This window comes from Epinephelus fuscoguttatus, linkage group LG8, assembly GCF_011397635.1.
Source record: "Epinephelus fuscoguttatus linkage group LG8, E.fuscoguttatus.final_Chr_v1".
NCBI lineage: Eukaryota > Metazoa > Chordata > Actinopteri > Perciformes > Serranidae > Epinephelus > Epinephelus fuscoguttatus.
The window spans coordinates 8,649,846-8,666,732 of NC_064759.1; the positions used below are offsets into that span (position 1 = coordinate 8,649,846).

General features: G+C 41.9%; 2 protein-coding genes across 2 annotated transcripts in view; one reads left to right on the forward strand and one right to left on the reverse strand.

Annotated features, from left to right (window-relative positions):
• The window catches only part of LOC125892546 (cysteine-rich venom protein), a 201,552-nt gene that overhangs the window by 129,361 nt on the left and 55,304 nt on the right, over positions 1 to 16,887 (reverse strand). The window lies entirely within an intron of this gene.
• The window catches only part of LOC125892545 (raftlin-like), a 172,282-nt gene that overhangs the window by 106,131 nt on the left and 49,264 nt on the right, over positions 1 to 16,887 (forward strand). Inside the window, exon 6 of the mRNA XM_049582531.1 lies at positions 11,925 to 12,128. Coding sequence (XP_049438488.1) covers positions 11,925 to 12,128 — 204 coding nt within the window. The remainder of the gene's footprint in view (positions 1 to 11,924; positions 12,129 to 16,887) is intronic.

The window sequence follows — 16,887 nt, forward strand, 5'->3', positions numbered from 1 at the left end:
GTGGCTAAATATCACTGGAGGTGAGTGAGTAAATGCTATTTTGTTATTTGAATGAACAGACCCTTTAAAGAAAATTGCACTAATTGCCCCAATGGGGGCTCCATAATTAAATGTCAAAATTTAAAATCTTTACAAAGCTTTAAAACTTGACAAGACTCTTTAGTCCAAATGACACGAGGCCTGCCACACAGCTATCCTTACAAATTACACAGAAAGGCCTAATGAGGGATGATAATTAAGATAATTAAAGGTCAAAACTTCAAACTGTGAAAGGCCCAGTGTTGACGAGACTGGCTTCTGCATCATTTATGGACATCAGATGAATATTGTCTTAGCATTTATCAGCTCTACAGTTATTTTTTTTTAATGTTTAAATACATTCACACCTGATAGCTCCCAAAGCTAACTGGTCCTAGAGCAGTTGGAGCAGCCGAGGGTTAAATCCTGCACTCAGGGGCATCCACTGTTCACTGTAGCTTCTTGTCTCGCAGATATTCAAACTGGCAGCTTCTAATCTTGAGCCAATATCTTTTTAAATGTCTGTGTAAATTTGTGTTGTGGTTTCATTTGAAGGCATACCTTTTGGCTGTTTAACTAAAGAACAGCATGGCGCCACAGATCCCTCTTGAAACACTTGGCAACTGCGGAGGTGTCATTTCTTGCTATTGCCTCAATGTTACACAACAATGTGCTGCCTTGGGATATAATCCTCTCTATCCGTTACACAAAGGGAATCGTCTTATAGCTGTGGTGCATACAAATTCACACTCACACTTAGCCGATGATGCTAAGTCTGTGAAATTCACCACAACAGTTTTGTCAGGTTTGTCGGAAACTGCACATTTCATGGCTCGCGTCTCTGTCTTTCCAGAAAGTGAGGTGTACGTGGCTACACCTCTCTGAGTTATTCATGATCGTAGCCTCCTTCTTCTGTGGGAGCGCTGTTGAAATTAGCACAGACATTTATAGTTTCTGCTTTATTTGAGCATTTCAGATTGACAGATGGAGACACCCACCACTATCACCCCCCTCCTACGGTCTCTCCGCCTCTCACCAAACCTATTTGTGATATGTGTCTGTGCAATGTGCAAACTGTGCATTGGACACACATCCCAGTGGGAGTGTTAACGTATGTGTGCTTGTGTATATACTGTATATTTATATGTACAGCATACAAAGCGATTAGGTTCACAGCACCTAATACTGGGTGTTGCATAATAAATGAATGCACTCTTTGGTGTGCGCATACTTTGTGCTTTTGTTTGTGCCTTTATGTATATGTGTGCAGTAAGACACACTTGGCATCACAGCAGACCACAGCCCACTGGTCCATCTGGGCTTCCCTACAGTGCATTTTGCAGTGAGATAATCCCCCACTGCCTCGTCCTCTACCTCCCTCAGCTTCACAGCTCTCTCTCTACCCCCACCTCCATACCCCTGAATCCCTGCGACAACGCCAGCAGCGCTGGTGTAGCGGCCAGCCGGGGTGGTAGTGGAGCCTGCCAAACTCCCATGTCCCTCTCTACTAATGCCCAGTCTGCCGAAGAGGCCCAAGAGTCTCGGCTACTGCCTGCTTGTCCTCGCTAATCCTCAGATCTCGAGGTGAACGCCGTGCAAGTGTTGGCAGTGGAGCTGGCGAAAGTCTGGGGCTTACGATCGAAAGATGATCACCGTCTCTGAGACTGGAGCTCTGGATAGAAACTGAGCCCATCAGTTTGGAGACTCGAATGCTTGGATGGTTTGAAGGAAAGAGATTCTGGTAGTAAGACAAATGGAAGGCATAACATGGTAGTGACAGCTGTACAATTAAGTCTGGATAAGACAGCCCTGCATGCTAAAAATTACTTTCAGATACAGTAATTTGCATGAGCTAAAACGTTTTGTAGGGAATTAAATACCACCTGGGTTATTTTTTACAAACATATTTCGGAGACATTTATATTTTTACATATTTTACCTCTTCTCTAGCCTCTTCCCAGCATCTGTGCACTGCAACAGTGACACCGTTCATGTATTTGCAAAACATTACCCACAGTTAAAATCAGCAGTATACAGTATGAATGAATGAATGTATGAATATATTTTATAGGAGTGTTGGGATAGTGAGGTGTGCAGGGAACATCGTGAAACTGAAGGAGCTCACCCAAAAAAATAGAAAACAAAACAAGGTCAAAACCTAGCATATGGCTGGACTGTGCATGCAACAGTAAAGGGGTTTTAATTTGAAAGAGGAAGAGGCAGCATTCGCTCAGTCACTGACTCTGCCCCACTGTTGTCATCCAGCCCAAAAATTCATGTAGATTCACACAGACGCTCACACAGCAGAAGGTAGCTGTCTTCTCTGGAGCTGTACCCACTGATCATTTAACATAACCCTTCACTCTTCAGCTCCGGTCGCTGACATACGTCCCCACACACGAATGGTAAAGGTTGTGCAGCCATTGGCCACCATGGGAGCCAGGTTCCGCAGATGACCACAGTTTGTAAAATTTCCTATGGGCAGCACTTAATCAGCCAGACCAATTAATTGGTCATCTTCTAATTAGGGGTTGTTACTAGGGTGGTGGCACCATTTTGGACGTCTGAAGCCTGATTTATGGTCCTGTGGCGTACCTATGACGTACCTACGTCGTTGCCATGACGCTGTCGTGAACCCTTCGAACTTCTCCGTCACTCCATTTCGTCACGGTGCAATTCACTGCCAGAGCAGTAGGGGCTGCGTTCCTTTCCTGAATGGTTATTGTCATCTCTAGTTGATTCTTTGTTTAGCTTCCGGCTTTTCCGGTCACAGTGAACAATGGCGACTGAGAGAGAGAGAATCTTGCTGGAGTTGGAGTTGTTGGATGTCGAAGAAAGTATGTTAATACTGCAACATCTACATCGCAACAGAAGATGTTTCAAGATGGCGGGGATGGCGCAATCTGGAAATACGGAACCGGAAATGCGTTGCTATCAAGCAAACCAATCACAGCCCTCTCGGTTTGCACTGGGTCTGCGTCACCTCGACGTCTAGTTTGGGAGGTGCACGTCAGGCTACGCCGGGGGCTACGGCGAGCCTCCTGCGTAGCTACGTACCCTACGATGTAGGTACGTCGTTGATTTAACGCAGGACCATAAATCAGGCTTTAGTTCCACTTTCACCTCATTACAGAGGCAGCACCCGTTCCGACATTGTTACACATTATATTCAATAACATTATTCATAGATTTTAAGGCTTGTGTGTGATACAGACCCACACAGCCGTCCTCAAACAAACTGATGAGATGATTCTCTTCTTCCTCTGTCCAAAACTGCCATTTCGGCCGCAGCTGGCTAGTTAGTTAGCTAGCTAGCTTGCTAATTCCACCACGCTTTTTATGCTAATGTTGCAATGGTTACAGAAAAAGCTCATCTCCTCATCTGAAGATAGCAATGTGCTTTCCTCCGCTATGACAAGATTGTGTGGATGAAGCATTAAATTGTCAGATTTTACTCATGTAGCAGGTAGTTAGTTAGCTAGCTGTCTTCTTAATTACACCATGCTTTTATGCTATGCTGGTTACAGAAAATGCAGAATACGGGCCAGCTCCATGGATGTATCAAGAGACCTGGATACAGCATTGAAGGCGGGACCCGATTCATTCCGATAAAAGTTGCTCAGTGGTGCATGAAGCCCAGAAAGCTTTATTATTATGGTATAAAATTCCCCAGAGCAAGCTGACTAGAGAATTCCACTGGCCGAGCCGGCTACTTCCAGTTTAGCGCTCCACTAACTTGAATGGAGATAAAACTATTTAATCTTGCAGCTCTTCTAGACTTCACAAATGTAATCGACCTGAATGGATGAAATCCTGATAGTGAAATGAATAACTTTGCAGGGACTGTGGCGCTCAAAAAAGGTATCCACTGTCTCTTCCCCAATGTAATTCTATGGGAAAAAGACTTGTTGGGCCCAGTGGCATCACGTGACGGACTCAGGAGTTTGGCCACAATAAAAATTGTCTTAAAATCCCAGCGCACTTCCTGGGGGCCTGGTCGACGCCTGTTTATTTCGAAACATCAATAGCCATTGGAGAAACATTAACACTTAACTTTATCCCTCACTCACTCGCTCACTCACTCATACATTTGCGCCTAAAGGGCTGGTCTCGAGGTGGTCCAGCCAAAAATATTTTATTGCACAGTCAGCATTTAACGAGCAAGTGTTTAATTGCCTGAGATATCTATTCCTCTGATGCTAAAATGCATAGATCGAGCTTCATGTTATGAAATGAGTTTATCAAAGCTGGGAATGCTTACAACAAATGGTTTAATATGAAATAAGGAGCTTAAATTAAGAGTTTTATCACAGGTGTAATCCTGAGGAGTATCAGTCGGAAATCATCAGCATCTTAGTGTCCAGAGGGAGTCTTTTCAGCTGCTTGGTTTTATCCTTGAGATCAGTGTTAGCTCTGCTCTGATGGGATCAGTGTCCAGCTTCTCAGATTATAGAAACAGACGTTGAGATGATGACATGTCATGCTGGAAAGCCACGCTGCTAAGATCACTTGCAGGGTTGCTGAGTGCCGACCTCGTCATTTGGACAGCCGGGCTGCCATCAGATAAGCCTTTGAAGCAACACGCTTTCAATGTCCTAACAACACTCATGCGCTCATTTTCTTGTTAGCCGGACTGCCGGCGACAACAGGAGCCAGGTTAGTTGCACAGACTTTAATCTGAATGGCTTAGCGACCGTCTGTTGATGTAATGAATTCGAGAGATTAGGTTCAAAGGGCTTAGTCATACTCTGTGGTGTGTCTGTATGAGGGTGATATACAAGTATAGCTATAAATATCAAATTATTGGTGCATTAGGTAAGGTTTTACTGCCCTATAGCACAAAAATGGCCATAGTAATTCTCTGAAACATTAATAAAGCTATTGATGAGTGTCTGGCTCTAAAATCTTATTGTTGCAACATGGCCAAAAAGAAAATGACACAGCAGTATTATTACCACTGTACCACCTCTCCAGCAGATCTCTGCTCTGTTGCTATAATACAGTAATGTTGCTCATGTCAATTACAGGCCACTGTAGCGCAAGGGGACAGGGGGGTGGTGAGGTTGGCAACAGAGTTGTTTTACAGATTTATGATGGTTACGGATGGAGTTTGTTAAAGATCAAAGAACCTTAACCTCATGTTCTTCCTATCAATAAATTATCTGTTCTTCTGCAGTTTGGACTGATTTTCTCATAGGAAGTTATTTTTGCAGCATCTCAAGCTCGTAATAGTCATGGTGAACATGTAACTGGTGGATCATTGATTTGAGTCCTGGCTGGTGAATTTACACAGGGAGACAGTGATGACTGAGGAACGCAATGTGTTTATCACCTGTCACTGTAATCGTGCCATTTCTACATAATATTATGAATTCTGATCCACCAATTTTGTTGTGTAAATTAATCTACAAAAGCAATCTCTTACTAGCAGACGGTTTTTCATCCCAAACACATCCCAGACTGCAAATCAAAGTGACAACAACCACCGGCTCCCATCTGCAATAAAACATGATGCAGCTCTACCTTTCAAAGCTCAGCTACTTTGACATTTGCAAAGCAACTTTCAGCTAGAAAACAGAAAAGCAGGTGTGTTTCCATCCACCTTTTTTATGCAGTTTAAATTTGTGCATAAAAAAACCTGAGTGGAAATGCCAAAAATTTGAAAAAAATCTGAAAATATCGCAAAAGTGCAATGGAAAGTCATTCGGGGACTGAATGATGACGTCACTGCATGGGCGACTGAAAGCTCTCTCCAACATCTCTGGGTGGCTTTTAACACACTCATGCACACAGGGGTATTACCAGAACTCTTCCCAGAGCACAGAGCTGTAATACTAGTTGTTCAAAACTCTCTGTTGCCATGGTTTGGTGAGCTTTCCATTATCCTACGTCCATTGGTTTCCTGTGTTTGAGGTTTTACTGGCGCTCTTTTTCTGTAGTGGTACCTGTCTGGAGAAGCAGCATGAACTACTACTTATTTGATGAAACAAATCCCAGTATTGGCATAACAGTAGTAGATGTAAAAGTGCATAAATTCAATTTTGTTTTGCTTGTTTTCTGAAAATTTGGTTAAAATCTGTGTTTCATTTGGATCTAAACCTGTTTAGTCTTGTGGGTTTTTATGCGTCTGCACCAGCAATAGCCGTAGCCAGAAGCATTATGATGTCCGTCTCATTCTTGTGAACACAATGCCTCAAAAAAGTCTTGAGGGAATTTATTCAAATTTGGCACAAATGTCCACTGAGATTCAAAGATGACTTGATTCGATTTTGGTGGTCAGAGATCACTGTCATATCTCAGGAACAGAAGGGGAGACATTTGGTCAGATACTGAATTGGTGACACTAGTCTTGGGTGTCCATCTTGAAACTGTGCTGATTGTATAGATCTTCTGTGCTGCTGGGGGGAAGGATGTGTGTGAAATATCGACATTTTAGAATATGTAGCTCCTTTGCATCTATATTTGAAGCATTGTCTTCTGTCATGGCTACATCATATGAGTCTGGACAGACAGGGGTATAAATGCAGCTTGACTGGTTTGCGGAGGCATAGAACCACAAGGCAGCAATTCTTGTTTTACTCTATGATACATTGCAGCAATGTTACAAGTAGGGTTGCAGCAATATACCAGTTTCAAGATATACCATGATGTAAGAGTTGATGGTTGTAATGTGTACATTTGGTTACCTATGACAGTGGTTCCCAACAAGTTGGTCGTGGGTCCATTCTGGGTGGACCGCAAGTGACTTGAAAATGTGTCAAGTTTGTAGACTTTATTTTGAAGTTCAGTGAATTTCTGGCGCAAAGCTTTTATTTCAAAGCACCCTAGAGTGAGTGACTAACGGACAGCTACTTGACAGAGACAGCAAACTAGCTCAACGACATGGCCAAACCAAAGTATGACCTTGAATAATATCGGCAACTGGACTTGCTTGTGCTTCTTGAAGACGTTTCGCCTCTCATCCAAGAAACCCTGTGTGGGTGGGAACCCTTGCAGAGTCACAGGGGTCACCTGAGCTCTTAGTTTCAGAGTCGTTAAGGTCACAATGTGAGTCGTTGACCCACCTGGTCACCATCCCTTAATGACTCTGAAACTAAGAGCAAACTAACTGCAACTTCATACCAGTCATTTAGAACTGAAGATGCTTCTTGGATGAGAGGCGAAACGTCTTTAAGTCCAGTTGCCTACAATACAGCACTTAGGAACGAGGGTCAATCTGACTGATAATAATATAAATTCTGTAATACCGTGATACTGTGAAACCACAATATTTTCTCAGATGCTAATTGTACCGTGAAGATCTCATACGGTTGCAACCCTAGTAACAAGTCAGTCACAAGTAAAATCCCAATGATTTGAATGTTGACTTGCGTTTCAGCTGCAAAAAGTCTGCACATAGGGAGTCACGCTCATAGGAATGTACCTGAATCAGGATTTGTGGGAAATAATGCAGCTTTAAAAAAAAAAAAGCCACAAAGAAAAATAGGCTCTGACAGTGATTTGACTGACAAAATGCAAGTCGACTCGGGCACTTCTCCACTGATTACATGAATCATGGCTATTTAGAGGGCAGCTCTACAGATTTCTATCAAAATGATTTCTGAAATACTCAAGAATGCCAGATAAAAGCACGGCTCCAGTTTGACTTACTATTATCCTGCAGTCCAGAGTGATGGATATCAGCAAGACAGATTTTTTATACTGACATATAAATACCCTAAGATAGTCCTCATAGCTTCTGGTACTCCCCTCCCCGTCCTGTTCTGCCCTGCTGAAGTTTCCCTTAGGCATGGCACTTAATCCCTCTGATGTTCCAGTATACAGTATCTCCTGTGAACAGAGCACTGCTGAAAAGATGTTTACAGACCCAGAAAGTCTTTCCTGAGCATATAAAGGTTAGAAAATGAGCTACCTACCCCTCTATCTGAATTACAGTCGCCCTGGTGCCATAATCACAGCGTAATTAGACTGTAATGAAATATAATGCATGGAGAACTCTCAGCTATTACACAGAAAACATCTAATTTTGTGAGGAAAAACAGAGGCAGAGCAGCATGTTTCTTGCTAGTGGCTGTTATTTTATGTCAAGCTGTTATAAATGGAACAAATCTGACCTCTGTCCATAACAATCTCATCAGTAGCAATGGAGTCATCTGTGTAGAATATGCTTTACTTATCTAATTTCACTGTGACTACAGCATATAAGAGCTGTGACCCAAAGCTTTACTGCGTTTCTAAATCCGTTAGTATACATGACACAATTTTTCAAAAGCCGTCTTCTTCATGACCTGCCTGAAGCTCACTGAGACACTGAGAGGATTCATGGACAAACCGCAGTGATAAATCATCTCGGGCTTGTGCACATAAACTGTAAACCAGTTTATATGATACAGATCGCTACAGAATCATTCGCAGTGAGAAAAAAATGTGGCGTTTTGGCAAGTGGGGGGCATGTTGAATGGGAAGTCATTTCGTTGTTGTGTGTCGTCCAAGATTTGTTTGCCATATTGTCCACGTTGTAACATGGGTAACATAGGGAGGGACGAGGGGAGGGTGTGTGAATATTCTGCTGTGATTCGACTTTTCTCAAGAGTGACAAATGACAAGATTTAAGGAATTTGGTGGCCAGCTGTCACATCAGTCAGATGAGCCAGACAAGAAATGGTTATAAATGATTCATTCTTCCTGGGTGTCTGCCGGACGGATGGATGGACGAAGAACCAAAGCAACTGAGCCATGACTCCCCCCTACCACCAACACCCCACGTCAAAGAGTGTGTGTGGACGGGTGGGTGGCAGCGCCACACATTCTGCTCATCCATCTGGTTCACTTGTGGAATGACAGTCCGACATTTGCATTCGAAAGAAAGGGGAAAATGTTACCAGACTGGATCTGAATTGCTCTCTGCCCGATTTGAACCCAACTCACATCTCACGTTTTGTGTTTTTTCCAAAGCTAAGCAGAGCAAGTATTTCACTCACACACATCACAACAAATAAAACTCTTTCCACTTTGATTTAGTATGATATGAGCGAGGAGCAGGGACATACGTACTGTGGGCAAATTTCCAAGCCCATTTCTCTCTCCTGAGGCCCACTGCATTATGTATATTTCTGCTTGATGTAAACAACAGCTAGCTGGAGAGCTTTTAATGCATTATTCAAGGTTATACTATGAATTAACTCAGTTACAATGAAATGGTCCCTTTTAAGTTCTGCATCAGCAGAGTAACATCACTTCTGGAAAACATTAAAAGGAATATGAGGATGACTTGTAGCATGAATATGATCAAATTGCTTTTGATTCACTTCACGTTTGTTGTTGAAAAAGAACCAAGTGGAAAAAAAGAGGCAGCAGCCTTGGAAAAGATTTTAAGCATATTTGTGAGTCCAGCTTGGGGCAACACAAATCTCATCTTGTATTACTTTTTCATTTCTCGTCTATTTTGCACCTGCCAGGTGGAACTTTTGTTCAGAATATGATAATGATGTTGAAGTTTGTATCATAGTATCTGCATACAAATTTGACTCCAGAAGTTAAAGTAAAAAGCTGCAGGGTGCAGCACACACATCTTTAAATTACAGATGCACCAGTATACTGATATTTAAAGTAACAATTTGGCTGATAGCCAATACTGATACAGACTGATGCTGCTTTTGTTTGATTTGTTTTGTTGTTATTTATTCCTCTTTTGTGGCAGGGAAACAAAGACATCTTCATTTTAAAAACAACCAAACTGCTTTAAAGTCATTCAGTCTTTCATTACACTATCTTTGAATGAGCAAAAAATCAATCATTTTATCAATCATATCATCAATTTATGACACCACCTTTAACTGGAGCCTATCCCAGCTGACATTGGGCGAGGGGCAGGGTACACCCTGGACAGGTCACCAAACTATCACAGGGCTGACACATAGATACAGACAACCATTCGCACTCACATTCACACCTACAGACAATTTAGAGTCACCAATCAACCTGCATGTCTTTGGACTGTGGGAGGAAGCTGGAGCACCTGGAGAGAACCCACGCTGACACGGGGAGAACATGCAAACTCTGCACAGAGGGGCTCCCCCACCCTGGGTTCGAACCCCCTTAAGGTGGTTGAGAATGACTTAGCTAAGATCCTGTGGGATTTCCAGATCTGGACTGACAAAGTAGTGATGGCTAACCAACCAGACATCATGTTGATGGACAAACAACAGAAGAAGGCAGCGGTGATAGATGTAGCAATCCCAAGCGACAGCAACATTAGGAAGAAGGAACACGAAAAGCCTGAAAAATACCACGGGCTGAAAAAGGAGCTAGAAAAGATGTGGGGAGTAAAGGCAATTCCCTCTCTAATATTGATATTATATGGCCATGAAGACATCAGCACATTTCCTAATCAAACAACTGTATTTATTCAAGTTTCTCGCCAAAAACTACATTGAAAACATTAACAAGATTTGAACACATCATGATAACGTTCTAATTTACCTTTGCCCAACAGTCATTTTTACTGAATAGAGCCTGAACGTATCATAGTGTAACTCCATGCAACCTCCATTAGCTGTTAGTTCCAGCCACTGGTTGCTAACAGATAACATTATCCATCTCTCTTCCTGCCAATTTCAACATGAATTTGTTGTTCACCATGTAGATTTATCTGGGTAAAAAAATATAGCTCGTTCCCTGATGCGTCAATAGTGAGTTTATTGCTTCTTTTCGTCCCAACAACGTCCCAAGGAAGATGTCCGTTCATCCCAAACACTTTTTGTATTCTCCCACGGACAACAGGATGCTGTAACTCTTGATCCCTGCTTTGTTAGTCTGCGCAAAATTGACATGACATAGTAGAAAAACACTGGCCACTGCCATCGGTGACTGGATATTATTTGCTGATAGGCCGATGGCAATCAAGAAGGCGAATATCGGCCGATACCAATGTTCAATCCCATATAAAAAGCTTCACGTAAGTACATAATCAGATATGTACTGTATAACCATTACATATAGGAAACATCAAGACTGAAAAGATCATCTTGACATTATGAGACAAAGGTTGCTAATGCGGGGAAATAATCATAATTAAACTACATATTAAGACAACTGACAAGTCAGGGTCATATTTGTTGGAGGGTCTTGGCTATTTTTTTGTATTTTTGCCAGAAGTGTCCAATTTTGGTGTACTAATTATCATGTCAATGCTACCCTATTTTTCTGTGACAAATTTCTGGAGCTCAGCTTTCACATCTGCTTCCAAGGACACATGCAAACCATCCTTTTTACTGAGCTGTTTTTTAATATCATCCATCTTTTTGGGAGAAATTGTATCTCCTACAGTGACACATTTTTCACAGGACAAGAAAAACTGGTTGAAAAACAAGAAAGCACACAAATTGTTATTCGCTACTGACGATCAGGAACACCGTGGCCAACTTTTCTTGGCCAAGTAAGCTTTTTGACTCTCCTCACGTTGGCTGAGTTTCCTTGTTTGCTTATCTCATAGGAAATAAATGTCCTTCCAATTGGTTATTATCACGTAGCTCACAGTGTGGTTGTGTTGTTAGTGTCGTGAAGTCACAGGAAAGTGAGTTCTCCCAAATCAAGACCGGTTTATAAATTAATACTGCAGATAGTTGTTTGCTTTGCAACAAAAGTTATGTATTTCAAACCAGAGCTCTGCTGTCTCTCAGCCAACCGTTTACCGAGCCATTTCTTATAACTTCTGGCAGCTGAAGAGAGAAAGTGCTCCTACAGACAGTGCCAAATTGCACTTTGGATTGTGGCCAATGTACAGCAGTAGTTCAATAATCATGCAGTAAAACGTGGGACTTCCACAGGAGCTACATCTGTATTGTCACAACCCATACTGAGTTAAATCAATGGTGGGGGGTTTGTTTTCTGCCGTGTCTCTACAGGGGTTGAACTGCTCGCTTTGTACAACCACCCGCCAGTCCGAGAGGGACAAGTGAAGTACTACACTGTCAAGGTGCCACTGCGAGTTCAAAACTGTGATGAGGGGGTCAAAGGTGTGGAGGCCAACTGGCTGGATCACATGACCCAGCACTTCAACAATGGAGCCTCGCTGGTTGATGGATACTTCCACCTGGGCAACGTGAATGGTAAGCCAGTATGACTCACTGTTACTGCACAACATGGTTTTACCAGGAAAAAGATGTGGGACAAAATGTCTCAAAAGGAATAAAACTCACTGCAATTTTAATACCCATGCTGTTTTTAGGTTACATCTCACACACAATCAGAAAATATTTGAATGAGAGGTTTAAATGGATGAAAAATACAAATAACACAGGGTAGTTTTAGGTCTTTAAATATGAAAAAAGCTTTCACCTTTGGTCTTAGATTCAGCAGAATTGTTCCTATGAAGGTACTCTCAGAGCTCAGATGATTAAAGTTAATAATATTTAAAAAGGTTCCCAAATTGCCTTCTTTTCCCCCTTAACAGTAAAAACTGTCAACATCAAGCAGAAGCCAAATTCACGACAACATCTATAAAATAAAAAGCCTGGGGCAGGTAATGATGCACCTTGGCCTGTGCGGCATTAATTATGCATTAGCTGGCATTCATTTTCTACCAGGAAATAATCAGAACATATTTGAATAACACTTGTATATGATAACACTTCCACCGTCACTGTCAGGAAGCAGTGCAATCTTGCAGGATTTTGTAGCCTACAACAAACAACATTACTAATATTATGCTGCATTTACATGCTGCTGGGATGGGCCCATTCCTCCAGTTCATAGCTCATTCTTCTGATTTTGGAGTGTTAATGAGCTTTCAGGTCTTCTTGTGAAATAAAACATGGATGAACATGTGTTGTATTTTAATGCTCAGAGCGGTTAACGTCCCAGTGACAATTCATGTTGTTAAGTGTGGTAAAACATTATGAATATTTTGTCCCAGACTTGTTGCTGCACCAGTTCATCCCCTCAACTGACTGAATTATTGCTTTACCTGACCAACGCTACGAAATAACTAGGTCACTCTATGTGGACAGCAACTAATGGTTTCAACCTAATACCATATTACAAATTACATGTGAGCAAAATATGACATGCAATATGTGAATTAATATAAAGTTTATTACCATCAACAGAGCATTTACTTTCGTCCGCCATGTCAATTTGGCAACTCGTGTACCAAACACAGGCGGGCTGGGGACATTTTTTTGTTCATAACATAATGATAATAAAACAGTTGCATCCATGCTAAAAACCTGTGCAGGCCTATTTTTTCCACACAAAAGAATTAACCAGGAATCAATGAAGAACTGGACTAAAAGGCAGAATCGATAGCGGCATTGGTAACAATAACATCATATCAAATCCCACCCCTGCTATTGCAAAGATCACTGAAATCTGGTACTGACATTCATATTACCAAATACCCACAACACCAATCACATCAGCCTAAACATTACTTTGTGTTTAGTGCTAATCAGTAAATGTTAAAATGCAAATACATTAAACAACACATTCTCACTCCGACCTCGTCACATATTGACATTTGGTCATTGACCTTCCACGTCCACAAACGACGTGCAAGGTACCCTGGGTGTGTTGGTTGTTGACGTTTCTGGGACGCCGTGTCAAGTTCTGTCTGTTACATGCATTGTCTTCCTTCAAAATATATTTTGAATATATATATATATATATATATAACACCGCTCTCCTGGGTGAAAGTTGGTGTTTGTTTGAGCCATCCATCACCTGTTCCGCCCGCCCTACTCAGACTTTCACCGCCCTATCTTCAGTTCTTGTCCCGCTGCATTTTCCCAAAGTACCGTTAAACTATAATGGCGACCGGCTGCGTATCATGCTGACGCTCAAGGGTTTTTTTCATCAGTCTGACGCCACAAAACCAAGATGGTGACCATGAGAATCATTATACCTGCCTAAAGGGGCTCTATGCTAAATTCAAGCGAGTATGAGTTGTCTAGACACAGCTCTCAACATAGAGGTGGCTAAGCTGGGAGCTAGCAGCTAATCATGCTAACTTCATAAACAGTGCTAAACAAAAGCAACAACGCTGACAGAGCTAATGGTGTTAACCAGGGGAACCAGAGTGTAGGTGCAAAGCTTCTGCAACGACGAGAAGTTCTGATGACAGCACACACAGAGGTAACGTGACTTGTCGGCTCAGGGCGCCAACACTCCATTGCATCTTTAAATAGCAAATGGTGGTTTGCTGATATATTAATGCTCTAAATGTGGCATACAGAAGTTTGCAAAATTGTGACCCTATAACCACCACAGTCTGGTGTTTGCACCCATTTAAAAAAAAGCATTGTTTCACTGAAAGCAACATCCAATAGATGGCTCACCTATGAAGTTGGTCAGAGTCTTCTACAATGGCAAAATGTTAGCACTCTAAATTGCTAGAGGTTTTAAATGAAGTTGAGACACTGCAATGGTGTCTTACAGATGACAGAAGGACGGAGTCTGTTTTCACCAGTGTGCTGTGCGCAGCTGACATAATGATTCTTTCTTTATAGAGGATGCTTTACAAACTGGAGTTCATGGCGCCGTTTGGTATCCTCTTTTAAACTATTTCCTGTTTGGGTTTTCCTCTTCCATCAGACCCCAGCGGCAGCTCTGTGCTTCGCTCTGACACTGGAGAAATCAGCCAGCCAGAGTAAATAAGAGTCATAATTCATTAATCTGGGAAAGTGAACGCCTCAGCAACTCTGAAACATAGATAATTAACCTGATAACAAATTAGTGCCTCCTTGCATATTTTATGTCCTGAGAATGGAGTAATGAAGTGTATTATTATGATTCAATTTTTTTCTGCTTATTAGAGTCCTCCAACATATTTTGCATTTTTCATGCGCTGCTAAGATATGCGTCTCTTGAACAGTGAAATTACTGGGCAGGATTGAAAGCACATCAGCTGCGTTACGAAACCGTCTCTGCCTTCACTGACTTATAGGACTGAGCTCAGCCCACAGCTTAGGCTCAGCCACTTTAGAAAACAGACAACTTTACAGAGGTGAATGCTGTACTTTGTGGATTTTGCTCTCTTGAGAGTAGCTGGCAGTATGACATCAAAGCAGCAACCCGCTTGTTGTTAGCAGCTAATTACATCAAACAGCCGTGCAGCTCGGCTTCAGAACCAGCATCCATTCCTGCCGTTTCTGTATTTAGCAACTTCTTTGAGACGAGTTTCTGAATTCACGATGAGACACTCGACACGATGCAGGAGACCATCTCAGTCTCATAGACATCAGGGACACGTTTGACAGCAAAAGAGCACACTAAAGGACATGGACTGACAGAGACAGTTGGATGGGTGATCGGAGTGACAGTGACAGCATTGTTTTAGATACAGCACAGAGCAAACCAGCGAGCTTCAACTTTCATGTCAAAGCCTAATGAGTACAATTGTGATTTTTCAAAGACTGACCTTCTGCTATGTTTTTTACTTTCATCCTGCTGCACTAATATTGTTTTTACACTCTCTATCCCTTTAGAAGAAGTGTTGCTGAGCCTGCCTGCTTTTTATTATGTATGGCAACAGTCAGTCAGCCAACCACTTTGGCCCAGGCTGAAATATCTCAATAACTATTGGATAGATTGCCATGAAATTCGTTACAGATATAAATAGTACCAAAAGAGTGAGTCCTAATGATTTTGGTCATCCTCTGACATTTCCTCTTGCTTCTCAAGAGGGTTGACATTTGTGGTTTTGAGTGAAATGTCTCCACATCTATTGGATGGATATCCATGAAATTCAGTGCATGTATTCATGTTGCCCTCAAAAGGGATTGTAATATCTTTGTTAATCCCTTCACTTTTTGTCTATAGTGCCATCATCACGTTCTTACTGCCAATTCAGTCAGTCAGGGTTGGGGGGAAAAAATCAATACAGCATAATATTGCGATATTTTTGCATGGCAACATCTTATCGTCACACACTTCCAAGTAGTGATTCTTTTCAACATATATGAAATCACAATAATATTGTATCATGATTTAAGTATCGTATTGTAGATCCTCTGGTGATTCCCACCCCTACAGGCAGAGTCCAAAATTAACACTAGCCACTAGCCAAATGCTAGTAAAATAAGCAAGTGGCCAGTAACCTTGCTTCACTCACCAGCCAAAAAAGCAATGGTAATCTATTGAGTGGCTGGTAAAGTTTGAACATTCATTAGCCATTTGGCCGGTGAGTCAAAAAATTAATTTTGGACACTGCCTACAGGTCAGTGACCCTCAAACTATGACACTCTAGGTACCCCTCCAGCGTCAGTTTCGGATGCTCAGGGATAGTGTATCAATTTACGCTTGTTACATGCATTGCATCCTTTCAAAATAAACCTCTGTTTTCACAGGAAATGTACAGTTTCCACATGTTAAATGCATACAGTCTCTTTTCAAAATAGTCTTAGTGAGTAGGGGTAAAAAGCTTTGATTTTGGGTTTACCTCCTTTAGTTTATGTAACAGAAATACATAGTAAGGTTTGGCTTACATAGTAAGGTTTTCATGGTTTGGCTTAAAGTAAGTAGGCCTTCATTTGTTTATTAGAAATGTAATGTAATGTTGCGTGACATACGTCATTAGCATACTATGCTACTCATGCTAGCACACAATATTGTTGTTTACATAACTAAACTGACTTGTGGACAGCGGTCTCCAGGGTGAAAGTCCAAAGTTTGTTTGACCCATATACCTCCCCACCCACCCGCCAGCCCTATGCTGACTTTCTCGCATTTAATATAACAGCAGTTGCCACCACCCGGTGCATCTCATACTCCCGCTAAAGGGCCACTGAACAAGTGTCAGTATTTGACGAGTTGGAAGTGACACCAGGTTGGCAAAACTCATGACATTCCCAACACTCTCAGTAGGCCTAC